Source organism: Oreochromis niloticus, linkage group LG3 (assembly GCF_001858045.2).
Source record: "Oreochromis niloticus isolate F11D_XX linkage group LG3, O_niloticus_UMD_NMBU, whole genome shotgun sequence".
Classification (NCBI taxonomy): Eukaryota; Metazoa; Chordata; class Actinopteri; order Cichliformes; family Cichlidae; genus Oreochromis; species Oreochromis niloticus.
The window spans coordinates 34,103,408-34,120,083 of record NC_031967.2 but is presented as its reverse complement, the minus strand read 5'-3'; the positions used below and the strand labels follow the sequence as shown (position 1 = coordinate 34,120,083).

General features: G+C 41.7%; 1 protein-coding gene across 1 annotated transcript; it reads left to right on the top strand.

Moving 5' to 3' along the window:
• The first annotated feature begins 3,280 nt into the window (after window positions 1-3,280).
• On the top strand, window positions 3,281-13,847 carry ovol1a (ovo-like zinc finger 1a). The gene is made up of 5 exons (XM_003458600.5): window positions 3,281-3,924; window positions 11,503-11,744; window positions 11,873-12,070; window positions 12,275-12,419; window positions 12,611-13,847. Exons 1-5 carry the CDS (start codon window positions 3,825-3,827, stop codon window positions 12,946-12,948), a joined length of 1,023 nt encoding a protein of 340 aa, XP_003458648.1. The 5' UTR covers window positions 3,281-3,824; the 3' UTR covers window positions 12,949-13,847.
• Window positions 13,848-16,676: the final 2,829 nt, after the last annotated feature.

Genomic DNA, 16,676 nt, shown 5'->3' with positions numbered 1-16,676 from the left:
AAAACATGCCACCCATACACACACACACAACACAATTACACAGCATTATAGCGTGTCTCCTTTCACAGCTTAACAAATACTTTGCATATTAGTTGTCTTGAGAAGCATTTCTCTTACTGTTAGTCATGAGAAAAGCAGACAGGTAAGAGGTGAATCTCGCTGTACTGGAGTTTCCTGTTGTATTTAAAGGTAGTAAGGAGAGAAGAGACTCTTTAAACCCCGAGAGGTCACCACTGATGTCCCTAACCTTCACCCAGCACCATCACAATGTGTCATTTTTAGTCTTTTTAAATTATTTTGCCAAAGTTGTTGATAAATTTTGGCTATCAGGGCTCAAAAAAAGGTTCTGACACACATCAAAAACTTTTTAGGTTCATAAAACAGAGGCTCGGTGCTGTGGCAAGTTTGCTGTCACTTCTCTTTAACTACACAGGAACACAAATTATTACAGCAGCTCCTGGTGTTCAATATATTATGCAAATACAACATCATGTAAGTGATCTGATCAGGCCTGCACAGGAAGCCTTTTATGATGTCACAACCAGCCAGCACACCTGTGCAACCAAAGAAACAAGTTATTTGAAAGAGCGCTGTAACCTGCATCAGCTGATTAACAGTAAATGGAGGTGGACAAAATAACAGAAACATATGACCACGAACTACTTCTTCCAGAGCCTTTTTAAAGGTTTGAACAAAAGCTGAATATCAAGAGTGTTCATTTACTGTGTTTAATAAATAATCTGGCCACTGAGGATATGTTAAAATACATCACTGGTTTTAAAATGTGTCCTGGATCTATATGAAGCTATACAGGTGTGAACAACCAAGAAGCCTGGATTGTCCGAGAGACGCTTCACCGCGTATCCGCTCAGACTGCAAAATATGTTTCACTGTCTCTGGATCATTTTATGATTGACAGAAAGGATGGACTACATCCTGCTCCCTCCATCAGTCATCATATCTTTCCCTGTGTGTGTGATGTCAGGAATGAGTTCCTCAATTTAAAATGCCAATCATCTATAATATTATTAAAAAGTTTCCAAGAATTTGGCTGAAAGTCAGCATTGGATATTCCAGTTTTGGAAATGACGACATGGACACTTTAACACAGGTAAAAGCTCCATCATCCAAAGAAGAAGCCATGTGTGAGCATGATCCAAAAATGCTGCCGTCATCTCTGAAACAAAGCTCAGTAAAAAACAAACAAACAAAAAAAAAGATTGAAGCAACTGTTCTGTGGTCAGACGGATCAAAATCTGAAATTCTTTTTGGAAGACCAGATTAAAGTCTGGTTTTCAAAAGGCCTGTATCTCTGGTGATATTTAGGTGCATCAGTGCCTATTGAACCGGTAACTTTCATATCTGGAAAGGCACCATTAAACCTGAAACGTAACTACATGTCCTCATCCAGATGACATCTTTTTCAGGGAAGGCCTTGAAAACTTGAACAAGATGGTGCTAACTATATACTGCATCTATTACAGCAGCATGGCTTCATAGTAGAAGAGTCCGGGTGGTGAACTGACCTGCCTGCTGTCCAGACCTTTCACCATTTAGAGTATCATGAAATGAAAAACATGATAATGAAGACTGCTGGATTCATCCATCGGACAAGAATAGGTCAATGTTCCTCCCCAAAAGGTCCAGCAGCTGCTCTCCTCAGTTCTCAGACTGTTACATGTTGTTGTAAAAGAAGAGGGGATGCTACACAGCGATAAACAAGACCCTGTTCCAAGTTTTTTGAGACTTTTACCTCCCATGAAATTCAAAACAAAATAATATTTTCTCAGTCTAAACATTTGATATGTTTTCTGTGTCCTAGTGTCAATAAATTGCTGTGCTTTCCAGCTTTTTTTGCAGACTTGGGGGAGCATGATACAGGCTGTCGACTCCATTTCCCAGTTACACCTAGCTACGGCGACCGCATTTACACAATATGTACACAGTTAATTGAAGGAAAACACTCAACAGCTGGTAGAGCGCTCTCTGTTCATACTGATCAACCGTACAGCAGTGAGGAAGCCACAGAGGAAGACTAAAACAAACATCACAACACACGGGTCTTTCTGATACAACAGTACCGAGTCTTCCCAGCTGCAGTGTAGGTTTTCCTTTATTATGACACACTACATGACATAAAAGGATCCACTTTCATGACTGAAAGTCATGAAACGGGACACAAACGGGACACACGGTCCCATTTGTGTCAGTGTGTAATCTACACCTGGTCTAATGATACGTCTACAACAAGAAATAAACAGGAAAATATTGCATGTGATCAAAGCAAAGCATGGTGGCATTTATCCAAGTTCACAAATGACTTTGTCATGCCGATCTCAACTGCTGGAAGAGTCCTTACAGTTCTTGAAGCAGGTTGTTTTCCTTTGCCGGGCCTATCTGAATGAATCTGGCACCTTCCTGGCTGCAGATCAACTCACATGGAGACCTATGACCTTGTAGAGTAATTAACTTAAACAGTAATGAATTGTGTAGCCAGCTTAGACACCTCGGAGACACTTGATAGACAAAATAGTGAATTGGGGGGTGGGGGTCTCTTTCAGCTCCCTGACTCTGATCTAATCACTCAGGAACACATTTAAAATAAACTAAAAACTTTACACACAGCTGAGCATCCTCCGAGATCAATGTGCAACATGCACACTCAAACTTGACTGTTGTTTTCACTTGTTACAGCAAATCCATGGTTATACCTCTCATAGGTTCATTTCGTTTAGCCTGAGATTCAGACGAATGTTAGTTTCTGTTTCAGTGATTCATGATAAACTGGTTTTTTGTCACGTCTCGAATCATTAAAATGTTCCCGACTGTGAAGATTTTTCATCTTTTAAGTTCTCCGACAAAAAAGATAAGAAGAGGAGAATAAGACTCTCATATTTAGCTGATATTTGTCTATATGTACCACAAATATCTGCTAAATTAAGTGTGAATGTGACAGTGTGGTTAAAATAATGAACTCCTCCATTAGTCTCGTTATTCTGACTGCTGTGTTTGTGCATCTGCACAGTTAAAGTGTGCCTCTGTCTCTTTGTGTCGACAGTTTCTTGTATAACTGACCTTCACTCCTTCACACACACTTCCACACACACTCTCAATCGTTCACTCTTTCTTCTCGTCATTTTCGCCGTTTCACCGTTCCCACACCTTAAAGCGGAATGGAGAAGAGGTGGAGAAAGAGAGGACAGGAAAGCCCGAGACAGAGAATAAAAGGAGGGGTAAACCGGTTCAGCAGGTATACAGAGGCCTAACCCTAGGCTCTCTCCGGCTTGTTGTCACCGTTATTTCTCCAGCGCATGCGCGCTGCTGCCTGTTTCCTGCTTCTAAATGAGTACCTGTGCAGCTCTCTGACCCACCTCTATCGACACTTGTGTATGTGTGTGTGCGTGCGACCAGGAATATCTGCGTTTTTTCTCTCCCTCCCAGCCCCGCTCCCTCACCTAGTGACGCCACACTCCCGTTATTTCAGGGCGCTGTGGGCGATATCCGTCTGTACCTGACCTGGTAGCTCACCTGAGCGGACTCACCTGTCCCGACGCCGAAAAGACTTTTCTTTAGAGCTCGAAAACAAATCTGACTGAGAGGAAAGGTGTGCTGAAAGGAGGCGAAAAAGCGGGACGAGGCTTGCGAAACGAGAAGAAAGGTGCGAAGAGGAGGAAGAAGGAGAAGAGGGGACCGACCTTCCAGTTTTTCCTCTCGGTTTCCTGCTTTTTTTTTTTTTTTTGGTCCCTTTTACCGTGACTTTACGTCGCCACAGCGGCTTTCCCTGCACACCGCTTTCTCTGAAAGGGACTTTGTGTTGACTGAGCATGCCGAGGGCCTTTCTGGTTAAAAAGGCGAACGTTTCGCCGGGAAAGCGGAACTGGAGTGAACTCCCCGATCATGAACGAGGGGACGTCTACATCCCAGGTGAGTCCACACTGCCGTGATGAGCCATTTTTGTTGTTGTTTTTAAAAAGGAAAGAAATGTTGGCGGTGGCGTGTACGGGCTCGTTTTGGGGCGCTTTTACGCAAGGATTTGTGGATTTTATTTTTATTTATTTTTTGTTTGTTTGTTTCTTTTTTGCGCGGTTTAGAATCCAGCGGGAATACCGGTGTGGCAGGTGGGGGGGAAGGGGGGTCCGGTGGTGATTGTAACGGGGCCACGGAATAACGGGAAACAGCAGCGGCCCGCCGTACTCGGAGAAAGTAGTTCCTGTTTTGTGGGGTCTCAGAGCTGTGCTCTTCTTACTTCAGATAACCTTTTACGTTAAACTTATTTCATTTCCATAAAAAGGTTAAAAATCCTTCCTCGTTTTTTGTTTTTTTGTTTTTGATGGTTCACATATAAACAATTTGAGTAGAGTGTCACAAAAGCAAACAGTGACAGGACTAATGCGTTCTTACACCAAGTCCAGTGTTGTGGCCTATAAACGATCGCAAAGGCCCGTTGTTTTTTTTTTTTTTTCATATCGACCTTCAACCCCTGATTGTTCTTCCTTGTACAGCAAGGCACCGGCCTGACTTATGAAGCACAAATAACGACCTATTAATCGGCTTCTGATTAGTCATTCAGCACAGGCCAATTAATAAACACTTGAATTCAAATCTCTTCATTTTCTTAGTTTTAATTGATGAGATGATGTTTTGCACCTTTCATTTTTTATTTGTTTTTATTGTATCTACACGTGTTGGTCTCACCTTTTTTAAACAAACTGAACACATCAGCTTTCCTGACCCGCGCAATGATTTTGATACTTTATCACTGAGCTGGGTGTCCTAAGACTGAACTGACAAGTTTGATCCTTTGAATGTGTTACTTTACATTTAAATGACACGTTGAGGTCCCAAATGACTCCTTCTGCCCCCTCATCATCCCCCAGTTTTCGTGAAAACAATCCCCATTGTTGCCATCGGCGGAGTTTTTATTGTAAGACCCCGCCGGTATCAGATAACAAGTAACGGACTACACCCTAAACGTCTCTCTCGCTCTCCTTTCGCTCTTCTCCCTCCCCCTTCTCTCCCCCCCCGCCTCTCTCTCTCTCTCCCTGTGTGTCTGTGTGTCCTTTTCCTGTCCTCATCCCATCACCGTTAACTTTTAATCATTGACTTTTACATCCTCTTGGGGTGTTTGCAACCGGAACACTTGGATGAACTGAACCAGGATACGCTTCAAACTGTTTTTTCCCAAACAGGTTCAATAAAAAGAAAAGAGAAAAACTCACACTCACATAGGTTGTAACCACCCAAATAAAAGCGCGCGGGCATTTTGGGTTTGATTCAGGTCTTATGCTAAGCTTTTGGGAGCAACTTTGCGCAGTGAGAAGACCAAGAATTATTTCCCCTCTGCAGTTATTTCCACCTTCCCTTCCCCACTCACACACAAAGGGAATCTGCCGTATAATGTTTTTCTTCAGGTTATTTCTCAACACCCACGAACCAAAGAAACGTCGCAGAAAGCTTCAGCAGCTAGTTTTTCAGGAAAACTTTGAGACGAAACCTGAACGTCAGTGCGTAATTGTGTTTCGTACTGTTAACGCTTTGCCAAGCCCAGCAACGGTCTCAGCTAAATCTTCTGGTATGTGCCGTTACTTGATGTACCTGCCCGGCGTGTGTGAGAGACGCACGCACAAAAACCGAATAACACGCTGACACACTCAGATATGATAATTGTCTTCAGTAATCTGCGTGTTGAATAATTCTGTGACACGCCACGTGCCATAGCTTTGGACACTTTTCTGTGTGTGTGTGTGTGTGTGTGTGTGTGTGTGTGTGTGTGTGTGTGTGTGTGCGCGCGCGCGCGCAGGGGTTTATTTTTAGCTCATTATCCACAAACATGTGCCGGGGCCTGTTTCTGATGGGTCATCAGTCTGAAACCAACCTCTGTTTCGAGTCTGTTTTATCCCTCCTCCATCTTCCAGACACACAGAGAACCGCTGCGTGTGAAAAAGGCAACAGAGAAAAAATAGATTCCTAAATAGAAATTAAAAATATTTTGCCATTTCAATGTGCCCGTGGCTATTGAAATGAAAGCTAATTTAGACAATACGTCATAATAACTGCCTACGCAAATACTGCTGGTGTTTCAGCATCACTACCAAGTAGGTGTACTTTCTTCTTAACTTTCACATAAATAAAAAAAAATCCACTGAGTACCGCTGTTAACATGTGCAGGTCTTTGCTGCTTATGCGCTGATTCTGAACTTTTGGGCCGCTCGGTAGCAGTGTTGGAAATATTATTTATGTTTATTCCCTCCTTATACTGGTGGCAGAGAAAAGAAGCAAATCTCCACTATACATAAAAAGATGCTTAAAAATGTTTGGTCCCAGATGTAAGCACCAGATGGTTCACTGGACACAGCAGAAAATCAACTTGCATCTCATCAGTATCCGCCATGAAACTCATCAAACCCATCAAACATACAACGTTGATTTTAAGAGCAGTAGACGAGACATTTCTGTTCTTATTCAAATAAAAGATGTTATTGAAAATATATCGAAAGGTCATTTAATTCGTTTACATTTAGAAAGAAATGTAAAAAGTAAGAAAACGGAAGTAAAACTGAAAAAGAGGGGGGGAAATTAAAAACAGAAATGAAAAAATCTTCTCCTACACGCCACTTTTTCTATAATAATAATAATAATAATAATAACAATAATAATAATAAACCGTAAAATTAGCTTATAGCATACTTGTTTGGTTTTTTTTAAGTCTATGTATCATTATGCCTCTGTTACACTCAGAGGTCACATATAATCTAATTATTACTTTCCAAATGTATATAAACTTGCCTTCCATCTCTAAAGCTAAATAATATTTTTGAGGTTATATTAGAACACAAATAAGAGAATCATTGTCACTGTGCCACTGACAGAGCATCACCAAAAATTAGGTGGTGCTCAATAACAGAAAAAACTCGTCAACAGTTTAACTACAAACATAAAATAATTAAACATTGTCATTTATAAAACATTAATATAAAAAGTAAATACAACATTAAAGGAAACATGCATGTCTTATATGCAGAAAAAAACATGGTCTGTTGTGGTGGAGATCATGGTTAAAACACCAGCTGGTGCTGTTCCAGGAGATGCTACCGAGCTGATGACTTTCTAAAGTTTTGTGTTGTCTTCATTTTGTAGTTTTAGCAGACGTTAGTTTCACTTTTACACAGACTGGCTCATGTATGCACACACAAGAAAGACGTCGTGAAAAACGACTCGATGTGTTCCCCAGAATCTCAGAGCCGTCCAGGAGGAGCTGATGCCTTGTTATGTTTGGGGTTTGTTGCACTGCACCAATAGTTTCCACTATCTGCTCAGTGACTGCTCCAAGGTTAATGTTTATTGGATGGAAGGAAATGTAACGGACCCTATGGACAGCCTGCTGCTGCAGACAATACGCCTTAAGCAAACACACACACACACACACACACACACACACACACACACACACACACACACACCCTCTGTTTGATCAAGTTATCTACTGATTGTTGACTCTTTCTCCCAGCTGAGCGATGTTAAATGAATACAAGGAAAATATTACAGAGCATTTAAAGCAGCACCACTCCTCCTTTACTTGCTCATGGAGTAGAAGCCTTGAGATATTTTAGCCCTCCACATTGCCCTTTAACTACCAAACACACATACACACACACATCTCATTCACTGGTAAGGGGTGGCAGGAGAGGTGAACAAACAATGCAAAATGAGATTAAATGTCCAGCCAGCAGCAGTCACCACAGAAACTATCACCACTCAGGAGTAATTAAGAAGGATTTGAAAACGCGGTAAAAAAGTACAGTGAAAATTTCTGATCATCTCGGCGGCTTTTAATCATAGGATTAGGCTCTCCGTGGCAGATAACACACGTTTTGTGTCACACACCAGAAAAAGGTTCAAAAAGCTGTAAACTTTGTAGATGAAACTAAATGTGGAGATCAAGTTCCTCATGGAGATAATTTGATTAACAGATTTGTTCATGAAATGTGAAATGCTAATGTTAAAAATGCGAGTCTTTCAGGCCTCTGAAGCGAGGACACAGCATTACACAGGTGATTTCATGGTAAAGGCATTTAGTGACTTAAAAACAAAAGAGCTCTCATTTTACAAGCCATAAAGTCTCTCTAAGAACTTTTATCATTAAGCCTCATTTATAGGAAAATGATTGGCACACAAGTTTGTTAATCATTATTGACTTTATAATGATCTATAAGCAATAAACTCAGACCATTGCCACTTCTTTCTCTGAAATGTGAGGCTTTACTACCTTTGTAAATGATTGTAAATATAAAATCTTTAGACTTTTAAGAGTTTATTGTTCAAGTTTATTCAACAGGAGCATTTTTAAAATGCTGTTTATACACCAAAAACATCAAAATAATAGTCCATTAACTGTTTAATTCATTGACATAATCATGAATGTTCCACAGCTGGAGAAGCTAGCTAGCTATAGACAGTGATTATGTCCAGCAAGATTTCATTTTTCCTTAAATTCCTCTAAGACCTCAGTCAAACAGTCTGGCAGATCAGTCCAACACCCCTTTGGAACTCCTGAATAATTAGTATTCCCACACTGGTTGCAAGAGGTTGCTGGGAAATAGCTTGTTATCAACATCCTGGTCACCAGTTGGCCACAACCTGGCAACTCGAGTTTACTAAGGAAAAATTTGTATTCCCTAAGTAGTCGATAGGTCTGTAGCAGAATGCCTGTAAGTTTCCATGTAAGATGCCAACTTGTCTGCAAACACTTGCCAACTGCTCACAGAGCAGTAGTGAAACTATGAAGACTGGAACAAACTGGAAATGGAGAAAATTCCTTTCAAAGTAAAACAGTTCTGCCTTTGACACATGTTGGTAGCAAACAGAGGGCGCAGCATTTACTCTGAATGTGACCGCTCTCCATTTTCAGTTTGTGCCACACTTTTTCAAGTTTCACAGGTTTCTTGGCGCGTAGTTGACAAGTGTTTCCAGACTAGTCCGGACTTGTTGCCCACCCCAAAGCAATCAAAGAGGTTGTTGATGCAGCAAAATCTTTACTACTGATTTTTATCTGGCAACAGCCAGGTACCTCCAGCAACCGGTCTCCTACCAGTCGGGGGATTGCCACAGCGACCTGTGGTTGCTGGGGATCACCTGCCTACCTGTCTCTAGACCAGGCCTCGAGGGCCGGTGTCCTGCAGGTTTTAGATGTGTCCTTGATCCATCACAGCTGATTTAATGGCTAAATTACCTCCTCAACATGTCTTGAAGTTCTCCAGAGGCCTGATAATGAACTAATCATTTGATTCAGGTGTGTTGACACAGGGTGATATCTAAAACCTGCAGGACACCAGCCCTTGAGGCCTGGAGTTCCCCACCCTTGCTCTTGACTTTTGTGACTGAGGCGTTACCAAAACACTAGAAAATGCTCAGTGAGGCCTCATATTGATGGTCTGATGTCCAATGTGTTTCACAAAAGTTTCTTCTATAAATAAATCCGACTTTCAACTATGAGTTTCACCAAGTTGCCCTCTCATCTGACACCTTTCAATGCGCATATTGAAATTCAACTGTTTGTACAAATAACCTGCAGAGCTGGTTTTGAATGCATGATTGGAGGAGTCTCTTTCTGCGTGGAATGATCTCAGTGTGCGCCTTGGCTTCATCTATTTTAATCAGAATCGTAGGGAGAGCAGTGAGCTTAGTACTACAGCACTGAATGCGTTTGTTTAACCAAATAATGCTCAAATCTTTCACTGGGTTTATTTTGAGCCGTTGACCTGTTTGAGCCGTCACTGTAAACCCAACTCGGAGACCCACAGAGAGTCTCGACGAGTGATATGTCTTCACCAGTTGTGGCGTTGATGCTGCACAGAGCCGTCACTGTTTCTCTCAGCGTTCCGTTAATCCGGCTGCTTCACAGACCGGCTTTTATGTCTTCTCTTCATATAGCGCACTTCATTTGCATTTACATTTGGGTTTTATCTGATCGAGGCCCCAGCGGCACATTCAACTGATTCGTTGTCTCGGCTGAGCTGAGCCACGCCTGCCTTTGAGTGACACACACACACCTGCACGCCTCTCTGTGTTGTACTGTCAGTTGAATGGCTTGTCTCTGGTTCTTTCAGTGACGCGTTTTGTTGTGTTTTGCACAAATCATACACGCAGTTGGTTCAGCGCACGCACACACACACTCACACACACACACCCCTGCGGAGGTGGATTGTTTGAGGAAGGTACAAAGCTGGTGCTGCAAGACTGTCTGGTCAAACAAGTAATGTAATCTGTGTGTGTGTGTGTGTGTGTGTGTGTGTGTGTGTGTGTGTGTGGTGAGGGTGCAGAAGTCGTACTAAACAATAGGCAAAAACATGCGCACACCCACGCACACACACAAACACAAGTACACGCTCCTATTTAGCCGTGGTTCTTTGCTAATTGTGCAAATATAAAGCAGTGCAAGCCGACCGCCTGTTGTGAAATTCTGTACAGTGCAGTGAATTTGTCCTCATACATGACTCTCTGACCCTCTGATGCCCTTTTAAAGACATTTCTTGTCTTTTTTAACCTTTAGTTAAGCTTATAAGTTGTGTTTTGCAACAGTGGCAGAATAAAATAAAAATAAAACTTTCAGTTTCAGACTTTTTGGGTTATTATCCGTGCAAAAATGCATTTGCCTGTTTTTCTTTACAACTTAGTAAAAGTTCAGTAGAAGCACACAATGTGAGGTGTTTGGTTTTATTCATTTTCTCTTGTGTATTTACTGTTTACACTTGTGGATGCTCATATTAATCATGGTCAATAGTTGATATATGTAATCTCTTTAAACACCCAGTTCAGGACAGTTTCGTTTTCTATTTGCGGCTCTGTATGATGTCACAGGAGCGCAGGCCTGGCTATGGCTTCCACCTGCTGCTCTCCTCTTCCGTTTTTGAGGGGCAGCCAATCAGAAGAAATCTGGCTTAAAGGGAGAGGATTTAAAATGTTTTCAGACAGAGAGTGAACAGAGGACGAGTCTAAATCTAAAAAAAGTTTCATTTCAAATTATTTACATTTAAATTTAAGAGACTTTCTGTATAGAAGAATAAAATATACAATCAAAGGCAAGTGGAATTAAATTTAACTGCTGTCTGTATGTCTCTAAAGGGGTTCAATTAATGTTAATGTAAGTAACAATATATCAATAATAAAATGACATGAATAAAAGAGACAAAAGATAATCTGAGGTAATTATTAAGCCAAGGAGAATCTGAAGTTTCTCCTTAGTTTTATTGCTAATTTCAGGTGAGTGCTGCTAAAAAGCCCCTGTAGTAATGTAACAATGCACACACAAGGGATCATTTAGAAGCTGAATCATCTGATATTTCCCTCAGGAAATTGTGGAAACCCAAAACTGAGCTTTAATATTAAAATTTAATTCCTCGGGTGGCTGTAAGCACAACTTCAACAATCTGTTGTTTCAAAGAAGGAAATCAAGATGACATGACACTGAGTCTTCCCCTCTCTCTCTCTCTCCCCTCCCTCCAGTCTCCATCTTTCCTCCGTCCGTCCTGATGATGGAGGTGGAGGCCAGCCCCGCTGAGACGACGCAGACGACGACGCCCCTCTGTCTCACCAAATACTCTACCATTGACGCACAAACGCGCCCGGAGCTGCCCTCCAGCACGGTGCTCGGCAGACCCCAGAGCCCGGTAGGTTTACCCGGCGGGAGGTCAGAGATCAAGAGGAGGCCGCAGGGCAGCTCCACGTACATCCGAGCCAAAATAAAGGTAAGAACTGAGAGGGGGAGAGCACAGCACAACGTGGCAGATTTTTGTCTTACTGTACAATTTCTTAGACTGATTTATTATTATTTATGGATGCCATTGTGAATCATCTCTTTTTTCCCCCATCTCAGGTAACTACAGGCGAGTTACCCCCAGATCCAGCTCCCCTTGCTCTGGCTCTTCCTCTCATTCCCACTCCACAACCATTAGCTGCACTTAACACTGTGAGTCCTTCTGTGCCGACCCCACCTCCCCCAGAGCCGGTCTCAATGGTGACCAGATCCACGGGTCAAAGTCAAAGTGGGTCGACGGGAGCGTTCGTGTGCCAGGTGCATTTCCTGTTTTTTGTGTGTGTTATGATCGTAGAACCTGAAATACACATTTCAGCTTCATTATTTACTTTTGTAATGCCTCTCACGAAGATAAACACTGACTGTAAACTTGGCTAATGTTGGTACACAAGAAAAACGAAAGGTGGCTGAAGGTCGGCGAAGCATGGAAGCGCCCTGATCATCATTTTGCTTCATTTACAGGTCTGCCAGAAGACTTTCCAGTACCAGCGGATGTTGAACAGACACGTCAAGTGTCACAACGACACAAAGAGACACCTGTGCAGCTTCTGCGGCAAAGGCTTCAATGACACCTTCGACCTCAAAAGACACGTGCGCACGCATACAGGTAGCTGCTCACTTTGTGTGTTTAGACCGTAAAACAAGTGTACAAAATGTACACCATTAAATTTTTCAAAAAAACTTAATAGATGAATTGTTTTAAAATAAATCCAAACATATATTATATTAAATTTTGGCATATTCAGACCTCCGTACACACAGAGGTAACGGATGATGTTCCTTTCATTTTCCACACAGGCGTCCGTCCATACAAGTGCAACTTCTGCGACAAGGCCTTCACCCAGCGCTGCTCTCTGGAGTCTCACATGAAGAAGATCCACAGCATCACCCTGAAGTACGCCTACAAGGAGCGACGCAACAAGCTGTACGTGTGCGAGGAGTGCGGCCACACAGCGGCAACTCAGGATGCGCTGCTCATCCATCTCCACTCGCTTCACCCTGACAGCCCCCTGCTGAAGAGCAAGGCCGCGAGGAGAGTGGGAGGAAGAGACGGAGGGTCGGTTGGAGGATCCATTCCTGGTTCTCCGCGGGGAGCGGACGAAAGCGACGATACCACCGGATCGGCTGAGCAGTAAAGGGAGCAGATATAGAAGATACTCAGAAATGAACTCAGGGGGGATCGATGAAGGACTGTGTTGAATGAAGAGGTGACTGTTTGAGCCAGGATGCATAGCCATGGGAGAAAGAAAGCTACTGATTGCACTGTATAGGTGTGCATATTTACATGTGTGTGTGTGTGTTTGGATTTGGGCATCTACTGTAAATAACTCAGTGGAATAATGCATTAAAGAAGATTAAGTCTGACTTTTACAAAAAGCTGTTGGGGTACTCTAGCTACTTTGCCTGGAGTAAAGTGCCAGAGCAGAGTAACATCAAACTTTTAAATAGAGGAAACCGTGTTTTGAAGTTGCTGCAGATCAAACTTGTTGCAACACACCCCGCTGGTACTCGCCTCTGCTGACCAGGAGTACTCACAAAAACACGGTGCCGTTTAGGTGGTCGTGTATCAGGCCTTTCCCATAGACTGTATAGTAAAGATGGACATGGCCACTTTTTTTCGTTTTGTTTTTTTTATTAAGTGTGTCCATAAAATGTTATGGTGAAGAAGAATTGAAAGTGTTTACTAAGATCTCAGAAAAATGAGAAATGTTTTTTTTGTTTTCATAGACTTCCGTGCATTCAGGCTTGTTTTGCAACCTGCTGGTCGTTTCAAAGACTGCAGGTGTCAGGGGTTTCACCAAATTCCAGCAACCTGATTTACGAGAAGACCGGTCCTAATGTTTTGGCTCATCTGTGGCATTTAAATGTGGCATTTTGATCTGCATGAGAATCGCTATCATAGATAAGATATTTTTACACATTTGTTTTGCATGTGAATATTATCAGTGGGTTTATATGTACAGCAAGAAAATATGAAAATGTGCTTTTTAAAAAAAAAAAAACTTTATCCATTAAAGGGACTAATATATTACAAGGATTTGTTTGGTCACAATTTGTCCTTTACAATAAGCCACACTGCAGAGGCAAGCTAAATGAGGATTTGAGGTTAACTAAGTGACTTATAAGTAGCTGATTGCTGGTGCAATTGAAGGCCAAAGGAAGGGATTCCTGAAACATAAAAGTATAGTTGCATAGTAATGAGGTTCTTGAGGTGTCTGTGAGTTTGAAAGCAGTACCCCTGGAAATGTTTAGTATAGAAAGTATATGTAAAATATATTGAAAAGCAGCTGTGATGAAGTAAAAGTAAATAAAGTAAGAAAGTAAAGCAAACTTTATTGGCTCTGAGGGGAAACCTGCCAGGGCCAAAAAGTATGTTGCTTTACATACAGAACACAAGGAGAAAATGAGACATTTAATCATGTTGTTAAAAACAGGAGCATAGCTCATAAAATATGTTACCACTATAGCCTGACAAGGCCAAGGCGTATTAACTCCTCACCAATAATCATGTTTGATTACAACTGGTAGTTTCTCTTTGTCAGCATAGAAAGGATTTGTTGGACAGCACTCTTTGGACTGACCAATGCTCATAACAATGGCAACGTCTAAGGAACCAAATGAGGATCTAAGAAGAAGAGTTATAGATTTACAGACATTGGGAAAATCTCTTGGAGTCGTTTCTAAACAAATGCAGATTTAGAGATCATCAGTTCACTTTGCCGAGATCTGGAAGAAGAAGAAAGTTTTATGTTCAGACAAGACAAATATGGAGCTCTTTGCCCTCGCAGGTATGTTTATAGGTGTAAAGGTGAGGCTGTAAACCTAAGAACACTGTACCAGCTGTGAAGCATGGTAGTGGTGGTAGCATCATGATCTGGGGCTGTTTTGCTGCCAGTTGTACTGGTACGTACATGGGTGAAACTTGGACACAGTTGGGTATTCCAACAGGACTATGATCCCAAACACAGATTGAAACTGGTTTTAGAATGGATAAATTAAGCTAACATTAAGCCTGACCTCAACCCTACTGAAAATATGTAGACTTCGCTTAACAGCTGGGTCTGTCCCAGGAAACTTACCAATTGCGCCAAGAAAATTGATCAAATATCAAGCTAGCATTATGACAGAAGCTTGATATGGCTACCAAAAGCTTCTGGCTGAGGCACAACTTGCTAAGGGACATTTAACCAGAAATAAGTGGGGGTGTTTTGATCCTGCATTTATACTTTTATACCTGTGTCAATTAGAGAAAATTCAAAATAGATTGCAACTTGTGCACCCAATTGTTGTTTTTTAAAGTCATTTAAGATGCTGTATGCCGTAAAATCATTCCACCCTGGACAAAGAACAGTTTAAAGAAATCATTAAAAGCCCCAAATCACCACGACGTTCAGGCCCATGATGAGTGGATGTACATTTCTGACCACAGCCTTAGTTGTTATTACTGCTGCTGAGTTCTTGGTACAAATGACTGTTAAATCTTTAAGTCCATATTTCTACATAGGGCTGTGTGTTCAGTGTCATTATATCCGCTCAAATATAAAGCAGTAAAGCCGATCTGAAGTCTCATTGGTGGATTTTCTAGAGCTTCCTGTATAAATCCTCAAATAGCTTTGTTGTTCTGCCTTTCAGTCCACCCAGACCAACCCCTTTCTATTGCACTGCAACAGCTTTAGCAACGGCATTTCATTTCACACCACCGCCTTGTTTTGTTGCTGTTAGTCGCTAATTATGCTACCTTTCCCAACTGTTTGGCTGTGTGTGCGCTAGAGAGAGGTAGAGGCAGTGGTTGGGAGGGTGAGGTCGGATTCCTGATCTCTGTCCGGTCTTGTTGGAGGATTCCAGGAGACTGCTTCAGCCTCAGGATATGTGTAAAAAGACTCAGGTGACGACAAGATAACGGTCTTGGAAGTTAACTGAAACAGAAGTTTGAAAGTCGTACAGTTGTTCACACCTTCCCTTTTCACACATTGTTAATGAATAATATTCCACATAAGAGGACTATTGACATTTTCCTGTATGTATATTTTTATGTGCTTTCTAAGACTGTTGAATTGCTTAGGTTCATTAAAATTCAAAGATATTTGTGTTGACCTGAAGATTAATGCTGCTGACTTGTAGTAACTCCACATGGTTGACATTGTGGTTTTAGGCAATTTGTTCCTACCGCTTCTGTTTATATTGTGTTAGAAGTTATTTGTGTAAGAGGACGGGATGTAAAAAGAGCCTCTCATGGCACTCTTTAAACGCGAGTGTGAGCTTAGAGGTTAGTTTAGTTTGGTAAAGTTGAAATCTGGGCGAGCCTGAAAACCAGTCATAAATGGCTGTGTCCTTTGAGCCAACAGGTGGAACTACATTAAAAACAGACATTATTCTGCAGTGGAAATCACTCCAAAGCCTCAGAAAGACTTCTAAAACTATTTTCAGTGCAAATGCTTCAATGCTGAATCCACTGATCTAAGTTAAATGTTCCTTTTTAATATTCTTTTGGCTTTAAAGGTCATCACAGTCGATCATCTGCCTCCATCTTACTCAATCCCTGACCTCTTTAGGTATTTTCTCATTCTCCAGAATTGTTGAACAATCTGGTTAAAAACTCTCCTAGACATCTTCATACACCTACCTCTTCGTAGCTGTACCCACTTTGTCAGCATGTCCTGATTCACCAACTGTCCTCATCCGTCTCTCTCACTCTCATTTTCTACATTAATCAGCTCCTCAAAGCACTCCTCATCTTCTCAGCACACTCTCTTCACTCGTTAGCACCTTTCCACCTCCATCCTTAATCACCCGAACATCCTGCACATCCTTTCCAGCACAATTTAGTAAGTACTAAGTAAATAAGTAAATTTTATTTATATAG